The sequence below is a fragment of the Manacus candei genome, unplaced genomic scaffold (assembly GCF_025592945.1).
Source record: "Manacus candei isolate 608988 ecotype Guabito, Panama unplaced genomic scaffold, ASM2559294v1 h1tg000235l, whole genome shotgun sequence".
Classification (NCBI taxonomy): Eukaryota; Metazoa; Chordata; class Aves; order Passeriformes; family Pipridae; genus Manacus; species Manacus candei.
Window position 1 is genome coordinate 27,826 of NW_026138283.1, and position 16,235 is coordinate 44,060.

Genomic DNA, 16,235 nt, shown 5'->3' on the forward strand with positions numbered 1-16,235 from the left:
ATAAACCAGTATGGACCAGTATGGACCAGTATGGATCAATATAGAGTAATACGGACCAGTATGGACCAGTATGGACCAGTATGGACCAGGGGCCACCATCATGATGATCTGCACGTCCAGCTGCCCAGAAACCAGTATAGACCAGTATGGACCAGTATAAACCAGTATGGACCAGTATGGAGCAATATAGAGCAATATGGACCAGTATGGACCAGTATGGACCAGTAGGGACAAGGGGCCCCCGTCACGATGATCTGCACGTCCAGCTGGGCAGGAAACCAGTATAGACCAGTATAGACCAGTATAAACCAGTATAAACCAGTATGGATCAATATAGAGTAATATGGACCAGTATGGACCAGTATGGACCAGTATAAACCAGTATGGATCAATATAGAGTAATATGGACCAGTATGGACCAGTATGGACCAGTATGGACCAGTATGGACCAGTATAAACCAGTATGGACCAGTATGGAGCAATATAGAGCAATATGGACCAGTATGGACCAGTATGGATCCCTTTCTGACCCCCCCAGTCCCCCCAGTGCCCTCCCAGTCCAAACCAGTGCCCCCCGATCCCAAACCAGTCCAAACCAGTCCAAACCAGTCCAAACCAGTCCAAACCAGTATAAACCAGTATAAACCAGTCCAGACCTTGAGCAGCTGGCCCAGCAAGAACTGGTGGCCCCTCCCAGGCACTGGGACCCCTTTCTGACCCCCCAGTTCCCCCCAGTGCCCCCTTGGCCCCCTCCCAGTCCAAACCAGTCCAAACCAGTCCAAACCAGTATAAACCAGTATAAACCAGTCCGGACCTTGAGCAGCTGGCCCAGCAAGCACTGGTGGCCCCTCCCAGGCACTGGGACCCCTTTCTGACCCCCCCAGTTCCCCCAGTGCCCTCCCAGTGCCCCCCGGCCCCCAAACCAGTCCAAACCAGTCCAAACCAGTCCAAACCAGTATAAACCAGTACAAACCAGTATAAACCAGTATACTTGTTCCAAAAAGCGCTGGTGGCCCCTTCCCAGGCACTGGGACCCCTTTCTGACCCCCCAGTTCCCCCCAGTGCCCTCCCAGTGCCCCCCCGGCCCCCAAACCAGTATAAACCAGTATAAACCAGTATAAACCAGTATAAACCAGTCCAGACCTTGAGCAGCTGGCCCAGCAAGAACTGGTGGCCCCTCCCAGGCACTGGGACCCCTTTCTGACCCCCCAGTTCCCCCCAGTGCCCCCTTGGCCCCCTCCCAGTCCAAACCAGTCCAAACCAGTCCAAACCAGTATAAACCAGTATAAACCAGTCCGGACCTTGAGCAGCTGGCCCAGCAAGCACTGGTGGCCCCTCCCAGGCACTGGGACCCCTTTCTGACCCCCCAGTTCCCCCCAGTGCCCTCCCAGTGCCCCCCGGCCCCCAAACCAGTATAAACCAGTATAAACCAGTATAAACCAGCCCGGACCTTGAGCAGCTGGCCCAGCAGGCGCTGGTGGCCCCGGCCCAGCACGGGGAAGCCCTTCTTGTTGGTGAGGAAGAGGCGGGTGGGCAGCACGGCCGCCCGCACGGGCTCGCCCAACCAGCGCGAGAGGGCGGGGCCGGAGGGCAGGTCCGGCCCCACCTCCAGGGCTGCCGAAAGGAAAAAAGGGGGCGTGGTCAGCGCGGGGGACACGCCCACGGAGGGGTGGCTCCACCCCCTCGGGAGGATTGGCCCCGCCCACGAGGTTAAAGCGTCGTTTAAAGGGTATTAATGGGGCTTGAGACACGCCCACTGAGGGGTGGGACACGCCCACTTTAAGGGGGACACGCCCACTAAGGGATGGCTCCGCCCACCCGAAAGAATTGGCCCCGCCCACCCCTTTAGTTTCATTTAAAAGGTATTAATGAGGCTAAAGCCACGCCCACTAAGGGGTTGGACACGCCCACTGAGGGGTTGGACACGCCCACTAAGGGCTGGGACACGCCCACTAAGGGATGGCTCCGCCCACCCGAAAGAATTGGCCCCGCCCACCCCTTTAGTTTCATTTAAAAGGTATTAATGAGGCTTAAGCCACACCCACTAAGGGGTTGGACACGCCCACTGAGGGGTTGGACACGCCCACTAAGGGATGGCTCCGCCCACCCGAAAGAATTGGCCCCGCCCACCCCTTTAGAGCTTCATTTAAAAGGTATTAATGGGGCTTAAGCCACGCCCACTAAGGGGTTGGACACGCCCACTGAGGGGTTGGACACGCCCACTAAGGGATGGCTCCGCCCACCCCGAAAGAATTGGCCCCGCCCACCCCTTTAGTTTCATTTAAAAGGTATTAATGAGGCTTAAGCCACGCCCACTGAGGGGTTGGACACGCCCACTGAGGGGTGGGACACGCCCACTGAGGGGTTGGACACGCCCACTAAGGGATGGCTCCGCCCACCCGAAAGAATTGGCCCCGCCCACCCCTTTAGTTTCATTTAAAAGGTATTAATGAGGCTTAAGCCACGCCCACTGAGGGCTTGGACACGCCCACAACACCCCGGCCACGCCCACGAGGTGTCCTGGCCCCGCCCCCAAAGCCTTTGGCCCCGCCCACCCCGTTAAAACCCAATAATCAGGGTCATTAACCCCCCCTTGGCCCCGCCCACAATGATCCAAGCCCCTCCCACTGCTGTTATATCGAAGGGTGGCTTGGCCACGCCCCCTTTTTGGGAGGCCACGCCCCCTTTTGGGAGGCCACGCCCCTTTTTAGGCCACGCCCACTCACCCAGAGCCACCCGCTTGTTGTAGTCGCAGAGGGTGCGGAACTTGTGCCACCTGGGGGACCCAAAAACGGCCAAAATCAGCCCAAAATCGGCCGAAATCGGCCGAAATGGGCCCAAAATTGACAAAAATGGACCCGAAATCACCCGAAATGGACCCGAAATACCCCAAAATGGACCCAAAAGCGGCCAAAATGGACCCGAAATACCCCAAAATGGAACCAAAATCACCCAAAATTCCCCTAAAATCCACTCAAAATGGACCCAAAATCCCCCGAAATGGACCCAAAATCACCCAAAATGGCCCCAAGATCAGCCCCAAATCACCCAAAATGGACCCAAAATCACCTGAAATGGACCCAAAATCACCCAAAATCCCCCAAAATGGACCCAAAATCACCTGAAATGGACCCAAATCCCCCAAAATGGACCCAAAATCCCCCAAAATGGACACAAAATGGACCCCAAATGGACCCAAAATCCCCCAAAATGGCCCCAAAATCCCCCAAAATGGCCCCAAAATCCCCCAAAATGGACCCAAAATCCCCCAAAATGGACCCAAAATCCCCCCAAAAAGTCCTGAAAAGTCACCAAAAAAAAAAAAATCAAAAAATTAATAAAAAAAATCAAAAAAAATCAGAAAAAAATAAAAAAAAAAATCAGAAAAAATTCCAAAAAAATCCTAAAAAATTCCCCAAAATTCCCAAAAAATTCCCAAAAGATTCCCAAGTCCCTTTTTTATTCCCTCAAACCCAAAAAAGTCCTGAAAGGTCACAAAAAACCCTCCAAAAAATTTAAAAAATCGAAAAAATTCCGAAAAAAATCGAAAAAAATTCAGAAAAAATTCCCGAAAAATTCCCAAAAATTCCCAAAAATTTCCCAAAAAATTCACAAAAATTCCCAAAAGATTCCCAAGTCCCTTTTTTATTCCCTCTCTCCCGAAAAAGTCCTGAAAGGTCACAAAAAAACCCAAGAAAAAATTAAAAAAAAAATCGAAAAAAATCCGAAAAAAATCGAAAAAAATTCCCGAAAAAATCCCCCAAAAATTCCCGAAAAAATTCCCAAAAAATTCCCCAAAAATTCCCAAAGATTCCCAAAAGATTCCCAAGTCGCTTTTTTATTCCCTCTCCCCCCAAAAAGGTCCTGAAAAGTCACAAAAAACCTCCAAAAAAATTTAAAAAAAAATCAAAAAAAATCCAAAAAAAATCGAAAAAATTCAGAAAAAATTCCCAAAAAATTCCCCAAAAATTCCAAAAAATTCCCAAAAGATTCCCAAGTCCCTTTTTATTCCCTCTCTCCCGAAAAAGTCCTGAAAGTTCACAAAAAAAACCAACAAAAAATTTAAAAAAAAAATTGAAAAAAATCCGAAAAAAATCGAAAAAAATTCCCGAAAAATTCCCAAAAAATTCCCCAAAATTCCAAAAAAATTCTTAAAATATTCTCAAGTCCCTTTTTATTCCCTCTCTCCCGAAAAAGTCTTGAAAAGTCCCCAAAAAAACTCAAAAAAAAATTTAAAAAAAAAATCGAAAAAAATCTGAAAAAAATCGAAAAAAATACAGAAAAAATTCCCGAAAAATTCCCAAAAATTTCCGAAAAATTCCCCAAAAATTCCCAAAGATTCCCAAAAGATTCCCAAGTTTCTTTTTTATTCCCTCGCTCCCCAAAAAGGTCCTGAAAAGTCATAAAAAAACCTCCAAAAAATAAAAAAAAAAAAATCAAAAAAAATCCGAAAAAAATCGAAAAAAATCAGAAAAAATTCCCGAAAAATTCCCCAAAAATTCCCAAAAATTCCCAAAAAATTCCTAAAAGATTCCCAAGTCCCTTTTTTATTCCCTCAAACCCAAAAAGGTCCTGAAAGGTCACAAAAAAAAACAAAACCAAAAATTAAAAAAAAAAAATCGAAAAAAATCCGAAAAAAATCGAAAAAATTCCGAAAAAATTCCCGAAAAATTCCCAAAAAATTCCCAAAAAATTCCCCAAATATTCCCAAAGATTCCCAAAAGATTCCCAAGTCCCTTTTTTATTCCCTCTCCCCCCAAAAAGGTCCTGAAAAGTCACAAAAAACCTCCAAAAAAATTTAAAAAAAAATCAAAAAAAATCCGAAAAAAATCGAAAAAATTCAGAAAAAATTCCCAAAAAATTCCCCAAAAATTCCCAAAAATTCCCAAAAAATTCTTAAAATATTCCCAAGTCCCTTTTTTATTCCCTCAAACCCAAAAAGGTCCTGAAAGGTCACAAAAAAAAGAACAAAACCAAAAATTAAAAAAAAAAAATCGAAAAAAATCCGAAAAAAATCGAAAAAATTCCGAAAAAATTCCTGAAAAATTCCCAAAAATTCCCAAAAAAATTCCAAAAATTCTTAAAAGATTCCCAAGTCTCTTTTTTATTCCCTCTCCCCAAAAAGGTCCTGAAAGGTCATAAAAAAATAAAAAAAACAAAAATTAAAAAAAAATCGAAAAAATTCCAAAAAAAATCAAAAAAATTCCGAAAAAATTCCCGAAAAATTCCCAAAAAATTCCCAAAAATTCCCAAAAGATTCCCAAGTCTCTTTTTACTCCCCCTCTCCCCAAAAAAGGTCCTGAATGGTCATAAAAAAACCCCCAAAAATTTAAAAAAAAAATCAAAAAAAATCCGAAAAAAATCGAAAAAATTCCCAAAAAATTCCCGAAAAATTCCCAAAAAATTCCAAAAAATTCCCAAAAAATTCTTAAAATATTCCCAAGTCCCTTTTTTATTCCCTCAAACCCAAAAAGGTCCTGAAAGGTCACAAAAAAAAGAACAAAACCAAAAATTAAAAAAAAAAAATCGAAAAAAATCCGAAAAAAATCGAAAAAATTCCGAAAAAATTCCCGAAAAATTCCCAAAAATTCCCAAAAAAATTCCAAAAATTCTTAAAAGATTCCCAAGTCTCTTTTTTATTCCCTCAAACCCAAAAAGGTCCTGAAAGGTCATAAAAAAATAAAAAAAACAAAAATCAAAAAAAAATCGAAAAAATTCCAAAAAAAATCAAAAAAATTCCGAAAAAATTCCCGAAAAATTCCCAAAAAATTCCCAAAAATTCCCAAAAATTCCCAAAAGATTCCCAAGTCCCCTTTTACTCCCCCTCTCCCCAAAAAAGGTCCTGAATGGTCATAAAAAAACCCCCAAAAATTAAAAAAAAATCGAAAAAAATCCGAAAAAAATCGAAAAAATTCCCAAAAAATTCCCGAAAAATTCCCAAAAAATTCCCGAAAATCCCCCAAAAAATTCCCGAAGACCCCCCAAAGGTTCCCCCTCTCACCACATCCAGGTTTTCTCCTCGGCCTCCCCGGTGCCCCCCTCGGGAGGGGCCTCGTTGGCGATCAGGTCGTCCCGCGTGTCCTCGGGGGCCAGCAGGGGCACCTGCACCCAGAACTGCACACCAGTAACACCAGTAAGGACCAGTAAGGGCCTGGGAACCCCCCCGGAGCCCCCCCAGTACAAACCAGTACAAACCAGTAAGGCCCCAGTTCAAAAAACCCCGAACCAGTAACAAACCAGTGACAAACCAGTAACAAACCAGTAACCCTAGGAGGGGCACCTGCACCCAGAACTGCACACCAGTAACACCAGTAAGGACCAGTAAGGGCCTGGGAACCCCCCCAGTACAAACCAGTACAAACCAGTAAGGCCCCAGTTCAAAAAACCCCGAACCAGTAACAAACCAGTAACAAACCAGTAACAAACCAGTAACAAACCAGTAACAAACCAGTAACAAACCAGTAACCCCAGCACCCAGAACTGCACACCAGTAACACCAGTAAGGACCAGTAAGGGCCTGGGAACCCCCCCAGTACAAACCAGTACAAACCAGTAAGGGCCCAGTTCAAAAAACCCCGAACCAGTAACAAACCAGTAACAAACCAGTAACAAACCAGTAACAAACCAGTAACAAACCAGTAACCCCAGCACCCAGAACTGCACACCAGTAACACCAGTAAGGACCAGTAAGGGCCTGGGAACCCCCCCAGTACAAACCAGTACAAACCAGTAAGGGCCCAGTTCAAAAAACCCCGAACCAGTAACAAACCAGTAACAAACCAGTAACCCCAGCAGCCAGAACTGCACACCAGTAACACCAGTAAGGACCAGTAAGGGCCTGGGAACCCCCCCGGAGCCCCCCCAGTACAAACCAGTACAAACCAGTAAGGCCCCAGTTCAAAAAACCCCGAACCAGTAACAAACCAGTGACAAACCAGTAACAAACCAGTAACCCTAGGAGGGGCACCTGCACCCAGAACTGCACACCAGTAACACCAGTAAGGACCAGTAAGGGCCTGGGAACCCCCCCAGTACAAACCAGTACAAACCAGTAAGGCCCCAGTTCAAAAAACCCCGAACCAGTAACAAACCAGTAACAAACCAGTAACAAACCAGTAACAAACCAGTAACAAACCAGTAACCCCAGCACCCAGAACTGCACACCAGTAACACCAGTAAGGACCAGTAAGGGCCTGGGAACCCCCCCAGTACAAACCAGTACAAACCAGTAAGGGCCCAGTTCAAAAAACCCCGAACCAGTAACAAACCAGTAACAAACCAGTAACCCCAGCAGCCAGAACTGCACACCAGTAACACCAGTAAGGACCAGTAAGGGCCTGGGAACCCCCCCGGAGCCCCCCCAGTACAAACCAGTACAAACCAGTAAGGGCCCAGTTCAAAAAACCCCGAACCAGTAACAAACCAGTAACAAACCAGTAACAAACCAGTAACAAACCAGTAACCCCAGCAGCCAGAACTGCACACCAGTAACACCAGTAAGGACCAGTAAGGGCCTGGGAACCCCCCCAGTACAAACCAGTACAAACCAGTAAGGCCCCAGTTCAAAAAACCCCGAACCAGTAACAAACCAGTGACAAACCAGTAACAAACCAGTAACCCCAGCACCCAGAACTGCACACCAGTAACACCAGTAAGGACCAGTAAGGGTCTGGGAACCCCCCCGGAGCCCCCCCAGTACAAACCAGTACAAACCAGTAAGGGCCCAGTTCAAAAAACCCCGAACCAGTAACAAACCAGTAACAAACCAGTAACAAACCAGTAACAAACCAGTAACAAACCAGTAACAAACCAGTAACCCCAGTCCCTCCCAGTCCCTCCCAGTTTATCCCAGTCCCTCCCAGTCCCCTCCCAGTCCCTCCCAGTCCCTCCCAGTCCCCTCCCAGTCCCTCCCAGTCCCTCCCAGTTCACTCCCAGTCCCTCCCAATCCCCTCCCAGTACAAACCAGTATAAACCAGTCCAAACCAGCATAAACCAGTATAACCAGCATACCTGGGTGCTGTGGTGGCCCGAGTTGAGGTGGGCACTGAGCCCCCTCCCAGTCTAACCAGTACAAACCAGTATAACCAGTCTAACCAATAAAACCATTCCAAACCAGTATAAACCAGTATAAACCAGTATAAACCAGTATGACCAGCCTACCTGGGTGCTGTGGTGGCCCGAGTTGAGGTGGGCACTGAGCCCCCTCCCAGTCTCACCAGTACAAACCAGTATAACCAGTCTAACCAATAAAACCAGTATAAACCAGTATAAACCAGTATAAACCAGTATAAACCAGTATAAACCAGTACAAACCAGTATGACCAGCCTACCTGGGTGCTGTGGTGGCCCGAGTTGAGGTGGGCACTGAGCCCCCTCCCAGTCTAACCAGTATAAACCAGTATAACCAGTCTAACCAATAAAACCAGTATAAACCAGTATAAACCAGTATAAACCAGTACAAACCAGTACAAACCAGTATAACCAGCCTACCTGGGTGCTGTGGTGGCCCGAGTTGAGGTGGGCACTGAGCCCCCTCCCAGTCTAACCAGTATAAACCAGTCTAACCAGTCCAAACCAATAAAACCAGTATAAACCAGTATAAACCAGTATAAACCAGTATAAACCAGTATAAACCAGTATAACCAGCCTACCTGGGTGCTGTGGTGGCCCGAGTTGAGGTGGGCACTGAGCCCCCTCCCAGTCTAACCATTACAAACCAGTATAACCAGTCTAACCAATAAAACCAGTATAAACCAGTATAAACCAGTATAAACCAGTATAAACCAGTACAAACCAGTAAAACCAGCCTACCTGGGTGCTGTGGTGGCCCGAGTTGAGGTGGGCACTGAGCCCCCTCCCAGTCTAACCATTACAAACCAGTATAACCAGTCTAACCAGTATAAACCAGTATAAACCAGTATAAACCAGTATAAACCAGTATAAACCAGTCCAAACCAGTATAAACCAGTATAACCAGCCTACCTGGGTGCTGTGGTGGCCCGAGTTGAGGTGGGCACTGAGCCCCCTCCCAGTCTAACCAGTATAAACCAGTATAACCAGTCCAAACCAATAAAACCAGTATAAACCAGTATAAACCAGTATAAACCAGTATAAACCAGTAAAACCAGCCTACCTGGGTGCTGTGGTGGCCCGAGTTGAGGTGGGCACTGAGCCCCCGGGCCAGGTTGGGGTTGTCCCCCCCCGTCAGGGGCACCAGGTGGGCGGCCAGGCCCAGGTAGGCCCCGAAATCCAGCTCCTGGCGCAGGGCCTGGGGGGGTTTTTGGGGGGAAAAAAGGGGAATTTGGGGGCTGAAAGGCAACAAAATCCACCCCAAAATTCCCCCCCCAAATTCCCAAGAAATCCCCCCGAAATTCAAAAAAAAATCCCCCCCAAATTCCCCAAAAATTCACCCAAAATTCCCAAAAAATCCCCTAAAAAATCCCCCCAAAATTCCCCTAAAAAATCCCCCAAAAACCCCCCAAAAATCCCCCAAAATTCCCAAAAAATCCCCTAAAAAATCCCCCCAAAATTCCCCAAAAATCCCCTAAAAAAACCCCCAAAAATCCCAAAAAATCCCCCAAAAATTCCCCTAAAAAATCTCCCAAAAATCCCCTAAAAAATCCTCCCCCAAATCCCCCCCAATTAACCCCCAATTAACCAGGGGTTAATTAACAAAACACCCTCAAAGGGAGGCCCCGAAATCCAGCTCCTGGCGCAGGGCCTGCAATTTTGGGGGCAGAAAAGGGGAATTTGGGGCTGAGAGGCAACAAAATCCACCCCAAAAATTCCCCCCCCAAATTCCCAAAAAATCACCCAAAAATTCCCCTCAAAAACCCCCCAAAAATCCCCAAAAAATCACCCAAAATTCCCCAAAAAATCCCCAAAAATTCCCCCCAAAAATCCCCCAAATATCCCCCAAAATCCAAAAAAAATCCCCCAAAAATTCCTCAAAAAATCCCCAAAAATTCCTCAAAAATCCCCCGAAAATCCCAAAAAAATCCCCAAAAATTCCCCAAAAAATCCCCCAAAAATCCCCCAAAATCCCCCCAAAAAACCCCCAAAAACCCCAAAAATTCCCAAAAAATTCCTCAAAAAATCGCCCCAAAAATCCCCAAAAATTCCCCAAAAAATCCCCAAAAATTCCTCAAAAATCCCCAAAATTCCCCCAAAACCCCCCAAAAAATCCTTCAAAATCCCAAAAAATCCCCCCAAAATTCACCCAAAAATCCCCCAAAATCCCAAAAAAATCCCCCAAAAACCCCAAAAATTCCTCAAAAAATCCCCAAAAATTCCTCAAAAATCCCCCAAAAATCCCAAAAAAATCCCCAAAAATTCCCCAAAAAATCCCCAAAAATTCCTCAAAAATCCCCAAAATTCCCCCAAAACCCCCCAAAAAATCCTTCAAAATCCCAAAAAATCCCCCCAAAATTCACCCAAAAATCCCCCAAAATCCCAAAAAAATCCCCCAAAAAATCCCCCCAAAATTCCCAAAAAATCCCCAAAAAATTCCCCAAAATTCACCCAAAAATCCCCCAAAAATCCCAAAAAAATCCCCAAAAATCCCCAAAAATCCCCAAAAAATTCCTCAAAAATCCCCCGAAAATCCCAAAAAAATCCCCAAAAATCCCCCAAAATTCCCAAAAAATCCCCTAAAAAAATCTCCCCAAATTCACCCAAAAAATCCCCCCAAAAATCCCCAAAATTCCCAAAAAAATCCCCTAAAAAATCCCCCAAAATTCCCCAAAAATCCCCTAAAAAATCCCCCAAAATTCCCCAAAAATCCCCTAAAAAACCCCCAAAAATCCCCTAAAAAATCCCCCCAAAATTCCCCAAAAATCCCCTAAAAAAACCCCCAAAAATCCCATAAAAAATCCCCCCAAAAATCCCCCAAAATTCCCAAAAAAATCCCCTAAAAAATCCCCCAAAATTCCCCAAAAATCCCCTAAAAAATCCCCCCAAAATTCCCCAAAAATCCCCTAAAAAAACCCCCAAAAATCCCATAAAAAATCCCCCCAAAAATCCCCCAAAATTCCCAAAAAATCCCCTAAAAAACCCCCCAAAAATCCCAAAAAATCCCCCAAAAATTCCCCTCAAAAATCTCCCAAAATTCCCAAAAAATCCCCTAAAAAATCCCCCCAAAATCCCAAAAAATCCCACAAAAATTCCCAAAAAATCCCCTAAAAAATCCCCCCAAAATTCCCCAAAAATCCCCTAAAAAAACCCCCAAAAATCCCAAAAAATCCCCCAAAAAATCCCCAAAAATCGCCCAAAAAATCCCCAAAAATCCCCAAAAATCCCCCAAAATTCCCCCAAAATCCCCAAAATTCCCCCAAAACCCCCCAAAAAATCCTTCAAAATCCCAAAAAATCCCCCCAAAATTCACCCAAAAATCCCCAAAAAACCCCAAAAAATTCCCCAAAATTCCCCCCAAAACCCCCCAAAAACCCCCAAAAATCCCCCAAAAACCCCCCAAAAATTCCCCAAAAATCCCCCGAAAATCCCAAAAAAATCCCCCAAAATCCCAAAAAAAAACCCCAAAAACCCCAAAAATTCCCCAAAAATTCCTCAAAAAATCCCCCCAAAAATCCCCAAAACTCCCCAAAAACCCCAAAAATCCCCAAAAAATCCCCAAAAATTCCTCAAAAATTCCCCAAAATTCCCCCAAAACCCCCCAAAAAATCCTTCAAAATCCCAAAAAGTCCCCCCAAAATTCACCCAAAAATCCCCCCAAAAAATCCCCAAAAAATCCCCCAAAATTCCCCAAAAAATTCCCCAAAATCCAAAAAAAACCCCCAAAAACTCCAAAAATTCCCCAAAAAATCCCCCAAAAATCCCCCAAAAAACCCCCAAAAATCCCAAAAAAATCCCCAAAAATTCCCCAAAAAATCCCCCCAAAATCCCCCAAAATCCCCCCAAAAAACCCCCAAAAACCCCAAAAATTCCCAAAAAATTCCTCAAAAAATCGCCCCAAAATTCCCCAAAAAATCCCCAAAAACCCCCCCAAAATTCCTCAAAAATCCCCAAAATTCCCCAAAAAACTCCAAAAAATCCTTCAAAATCCCAAAAAATCCCCCCAAAATTCACCCAAAAATCCCCCCAAAAAATCCCTAAAAAATCCCCCAAAATTCCCCAAAAAACCCCAAAAAATTCCCCAAAATTCCCCCCAAAACCCCCCAAAAATCTCCCAAAAAATCCCCAAAAACCCCCCAAAAATTCCCCAAAAATCCCCCGAAAATCCTAAAAAAATCCCCCAAAATCCCAAAAAAACCCCCCAAAAACCCCAAAAATTCCCAAAAAATTCCTCAAAAATCCCCCCAAAAATCCCCAAAACTCCCCAAAAACCCCAAAAATCCCCCAAAATTCCCCAAAAAATCCCCAAAAATTCCCCAAAAAATCCCCAAAAATTCCCCCCAAAAATCCCCCAAAATTCCCCAAAAACCCTCAAAAATCCCCCCAAAACCCCCCAAAAATTCCCCAAAAAATCCCCAAAAATCCTCCAAAATTCCCCCCAAAATTCCCTAAAAAATCCCCAAAAATCCCCAAAAATTCCCCAAAAAATCCCCAAAAACCCCTCAAAAAATCCCCTAAAATCCCAAAAAAATCCCCAAAAAATCTCCCAAAAATTCCCCCAAAATCCCCCAAAAACCCCCCAAAAATCCCCAAAATTCCCCCCAAAAAATTCCCCAAAAATCCCCCAAATCCCCCAAATTCCCCAAAAGGCCCCAAACCCGCCCAAAATGCCCCAAAATGGCACCTTTTCGGAGTTTTTCCGGACGTGCTCCAGGGGGGAATCCGGGCGGATCCAGGGGGACAATTTGCCCACGATCAGGGTGTTCCAGTCTGGGGAGAAAACGGGAAAAATCGGGAAAATTGGGGAAAAATTGGGATTTTGGGAGGTGCCAAAAACCCCCCGAAACCCCCCCGGGGGGCCCGGAAAAAATGGGGAAAATCCGGGAAAAAATTCCCCAAAAAAACACCCAAAAATGGGGAAAAATTCCCACAAAAAGGGGAAAAAATTCCCCAAAAAAACCACCCAAAAATGGGGGAAAAAGGGAAAATAAAAGGGAAAAAATTCCCCAAAAAAACCACCCAAAAATGGGAAAAAATTCCCAAAAAAACACCCAAAAATGGGAAAAAATTCCCAAAAAAACACCCAAAAATGGGAAAAAATTCCCACAAAAAGGGGAAAAAATTCCCCAAAAAAACCACCCAAAAATGGGGGAAAAAGGGAAAATAAAAGGGAAAAAATTCCCCAAAAAAACACCCGAAAATGGGAAAAAATTCCCACAAAAAGGGGAAAAAATTCCCCAAAAAAACACCCAAAAATGGGAAAAAATTCCCAAAAAAACACCCAAAAATGGGGAAAAATTCCCACAAAAAGGGGAAAAAATTCCCCAAAAAAACACCCAAAAATGGGGAAAAATTCCCAAAAAAACACCCAAAAATGGGGGAAAAAGGGAAAATAAAAGGGAAAAAATTCCCAAAAAAACACCCAAAAATGGGGGAAAAAGGGAAAAAAAAAGGGAAAAAATTTCCCAAAAAACCACCCAAAAATGGGGAAAAATTCCCACAAAAAGGGGAAAAAATTCCCACAAAAAGGGGAAAAAATTCCCACAAAAAAGGGGAAAAATTCCCACAAAAAAGGGGAAAAAATTCACACAAAAAAGGGAAAAAATTCCCAAAATATGGGAAAAAATTCCCAAAAATTGTGGGAAAATCCCCCAAAAATGTGGGAAAAATCTGCCCAAAATGGGGGGGGAAAATCCCTCAAAAAATGTGGGAAAATCCCTAAAAAAGGGGGAAAAAATGAGGAAAAAAATCCGGAAAAAAATCAGAAAAAAATCAGAAAAAATCGGGAAAAATTCCCAAAAAATTCCCAAAATATTCCCAAAAATTCCTAAAAATTCCAGGGACGCTCCAGAGCCCCCCCAGGACTCCCCAGACCCCTCGAAATCCCCAAGAAACCCTTAGAAAAGTCCCCAAAAAACCAGAAAAAAATCAGAGAAAAATCGGAAAAAAATCAGAAAAAATCAGGAAAAATTCCCCCAAAAATTCCCAAAATTTCCAAAAATTCCAGGGACCCTCCAGAGCCCCCCCAGGACTCCCCAGACCCCTCAAAATCCCAAAATAACCTTTAAAAATTCCAAAAAAAAATCAGAAAAAAATTCGGAAAAAATCAGAAAAAAATCAGAAAAAAATCCCAAAAAAATCAGAGAAAAATCGGAAAAAAATCAGAAAAAATCAGGAAAAATTCCCAAAAAATTCCCCAAAATTCCCAAAAAATCCAGGACCCCCCCAGGACTCCCCAGACCCCTCAAAATCCCAAAATAACCTTTAAAAATTCCAAAAAAAAATCAGAAAAAAATTCGGAAAAAATCAGAAAAAAATCAGAGAAAAATCGGAAAAAAATCAGGAAAAATCAGGAAAAATTCCCAAAAAATTCCCAAAAAATTCCCCAAAATTCCCAAAAATTCCAGGACCCTCCCAGGACTCCCCAGACCCCTCAAAATCCCAAACAAACCCTTAAAAAAATTAAAAAAAAATCAGAAAAAAATCAGAAAAAAATCAGAAAAAAATCAGAGAAAAATCAGAAAAAAATTAGAAAAAAATCAGAAAAAATTCCCAAAAAATTCCCAAAAAATTCCCCAAAATTCCCAAAATGCCAGGGGCCCCCCCCGGGCCCCCCCCTCACCTCTGCCAGCCAGCACGAGGTCGGAGCGGGTCTGGGGGCCGGGCCGGTCCCGCGCCGGCTCCATCCCGAATTCCCGCCGGTGCCGGGGGTGGAAGAGAGGGATGCACAGGAAATCGAACCTGGAGCCAAACTGGGGTCACTGGGGGGCACTGGGAGGGACTGGGAGGGACTGGGAGGGGATTGGGGGGGACTGGGAGGGACTGGGAGGGGATTGGGGGGGACTGGGAGGGACTGGGTGGGGATTGGGGGGGACTGGGAGGGGATTGGGAGGGGATTGGGAGGGACTGGGAGGGACTGGGAGGGGACTGGGAGGGGATTGGGAGGGACTGGGAGGGGACTGGGAGGGGATTGGGGGGGACTGGGAGGGAACTGGGGGGCACTGGGAAGGACTGGGTTATACTGGGAGAAACTGGGAAGCACTGGAAGTTACTGGGAGGGACTGGGAGGGACTGGGAGTTACTGAGAGGGAACTGGGGGGCACTGGGATGAACTGGGAAGGGATTTGAGGGGTCCCAGGTGGGGTTTGGGGGTCCCAGGGGGGATTTCGGGTCCATTTTGGGGGGTTTTGGGTCCATTTTGGGGGATTTTGGGTCCATTTTGAGGGATTTTGGGTCCATTTTAGGGGATTTTGGGTCCATTTTGGGGGATTTCGGGTCCATTTTGGGGGATTTTGGGTCCATTTTGGGGATTTTGGGTCCATTTTGGGGGATTTTGGGTCCATTTTGAGGGATTTTGGGTCCATTTTAGGGGATTTTGGGTCCATTTTAGGGGATTTTGGGTCCCATTGGAGGGATTTTGGATCCATTTGGGGGGATTTTGGGTCCATTTTGGGGGATTTTTGGTCCATTTTGGGGGTCCCAGGTGAGTTTCGGGTGGATTGGGGGAGATTTTGGGGCTCCCTGAGGTCATTTTTGGGGGGGATTTCGTGGCAGTTTTTGGGGCTCCCTGAGGTGATTTTTGGGGGTATTCTGGGGGAGATTTTGGAAGTCCCTGAGGTGATTTTTGGAGGGATTTCGGGGGTTTTTTTTTCGGGGGTTTCCCTGAGGGGGGTTTTTCGGGGGGGGGGGGGGGTTTCGGGGGGGGATTTCGGGGGTCTCCGCCTCACCCCTGCCTGGCCACGGCCCCGAGCGCTCCCGCCACCTCCGGGACGCAGCTCAGGTCCCTCCCCGAGGAGACTCGAGCGGCTCCCGCCGCTCCCGGACCCGCCGCCGCCGCCGCCATCGCTGCTCTGGCCCCGCCGGCCCCGCCCCCTTCGCCCTCACGGGCGCGGGCCAATGGGCGCAGAGCCCGCCTTTTTTTCTCGGCCAATGGGCGCAGAGCCCGCCTTTCTCTCGGCCAATGGGAGAGCGCGGCGAGGTTTCCAGCATGGCGGCGGGGGGGTAACGCCCACGGCGCGCGCGCGCAGCCAACGGGGTGGCGCGGCGGGACGTCAATCAACGAGGGGCGGCCAATGAGGGAGAAGGGGAGGCCACGCCCACTCCGCGGCGCGGAGCCAATGGGAGAGCGGGGCCGGGCTGTCAATCATTCCGCCATGGGCCCGCCC

The 16,235-nt window shown here is 46.0% G+C and overlaps 1 protein-coding gene and 1 long non-coding RNA gene across 2 annotated transcripts in view; one reads left to right on the top strand and one right to left on the bottom strand.

Annotated features, from left to right (window-relative positions):
- The window catches only part of PRMT5 (protein arginine methyltransferase 5), a 40,729-nt gene extending 24,792 nt beyond the window's left edge, over window positions 1–15,937 (bottom strand). Inside the window, exons 1-7 of the mRNA XM_051774904.1 lie at window positions 15,798–15,937; window positions 14,693–14,811; window positions 12,755–12,840; window positions 9,134–9,268; window positions 6,002–6,114; window positions 2,727–2,776; window positions 1,451–1,614 (exon numbers count right to left, since the gene is read on the bottom strand). Of these exons, the coding sequence (XP_051630864.1) occupies window positions 1,451–1,614; window positions 2,727–2,776; window positions 6,002–6,114; window positions 9,134–9,268; window positions 12,755–12,840; window positions 14,693–14,811; window positions 15,798–15,913 (783 nt within the window). The 5' untranslated portion in view covers window positions 15,914–15,937. The remainder of the gene's footprint in view (window positions 1–1,450; window positions 1,615–2,726; window positions 2,777–6,001; window positions 6,115–9,133; window positions 9,269–12,754; window positions 12,841–14,692; window positions 14,812–15,797) is intronic.
- Window positions 1,255–8,794, top strand: LOC127464561 (uncharacterized). The gene is made up of 3 exons (XR_007901442.1): window positions 1,255–1,293; window positions 8,147–8,305; window positions 8,647–8,794. It is a non-coding gene; the product is annotated as an uncharacterized LOC127464561 (long non-coding RNA).
- Window positions 15,938–16,235: the final 298 nt, after the last annotated feature.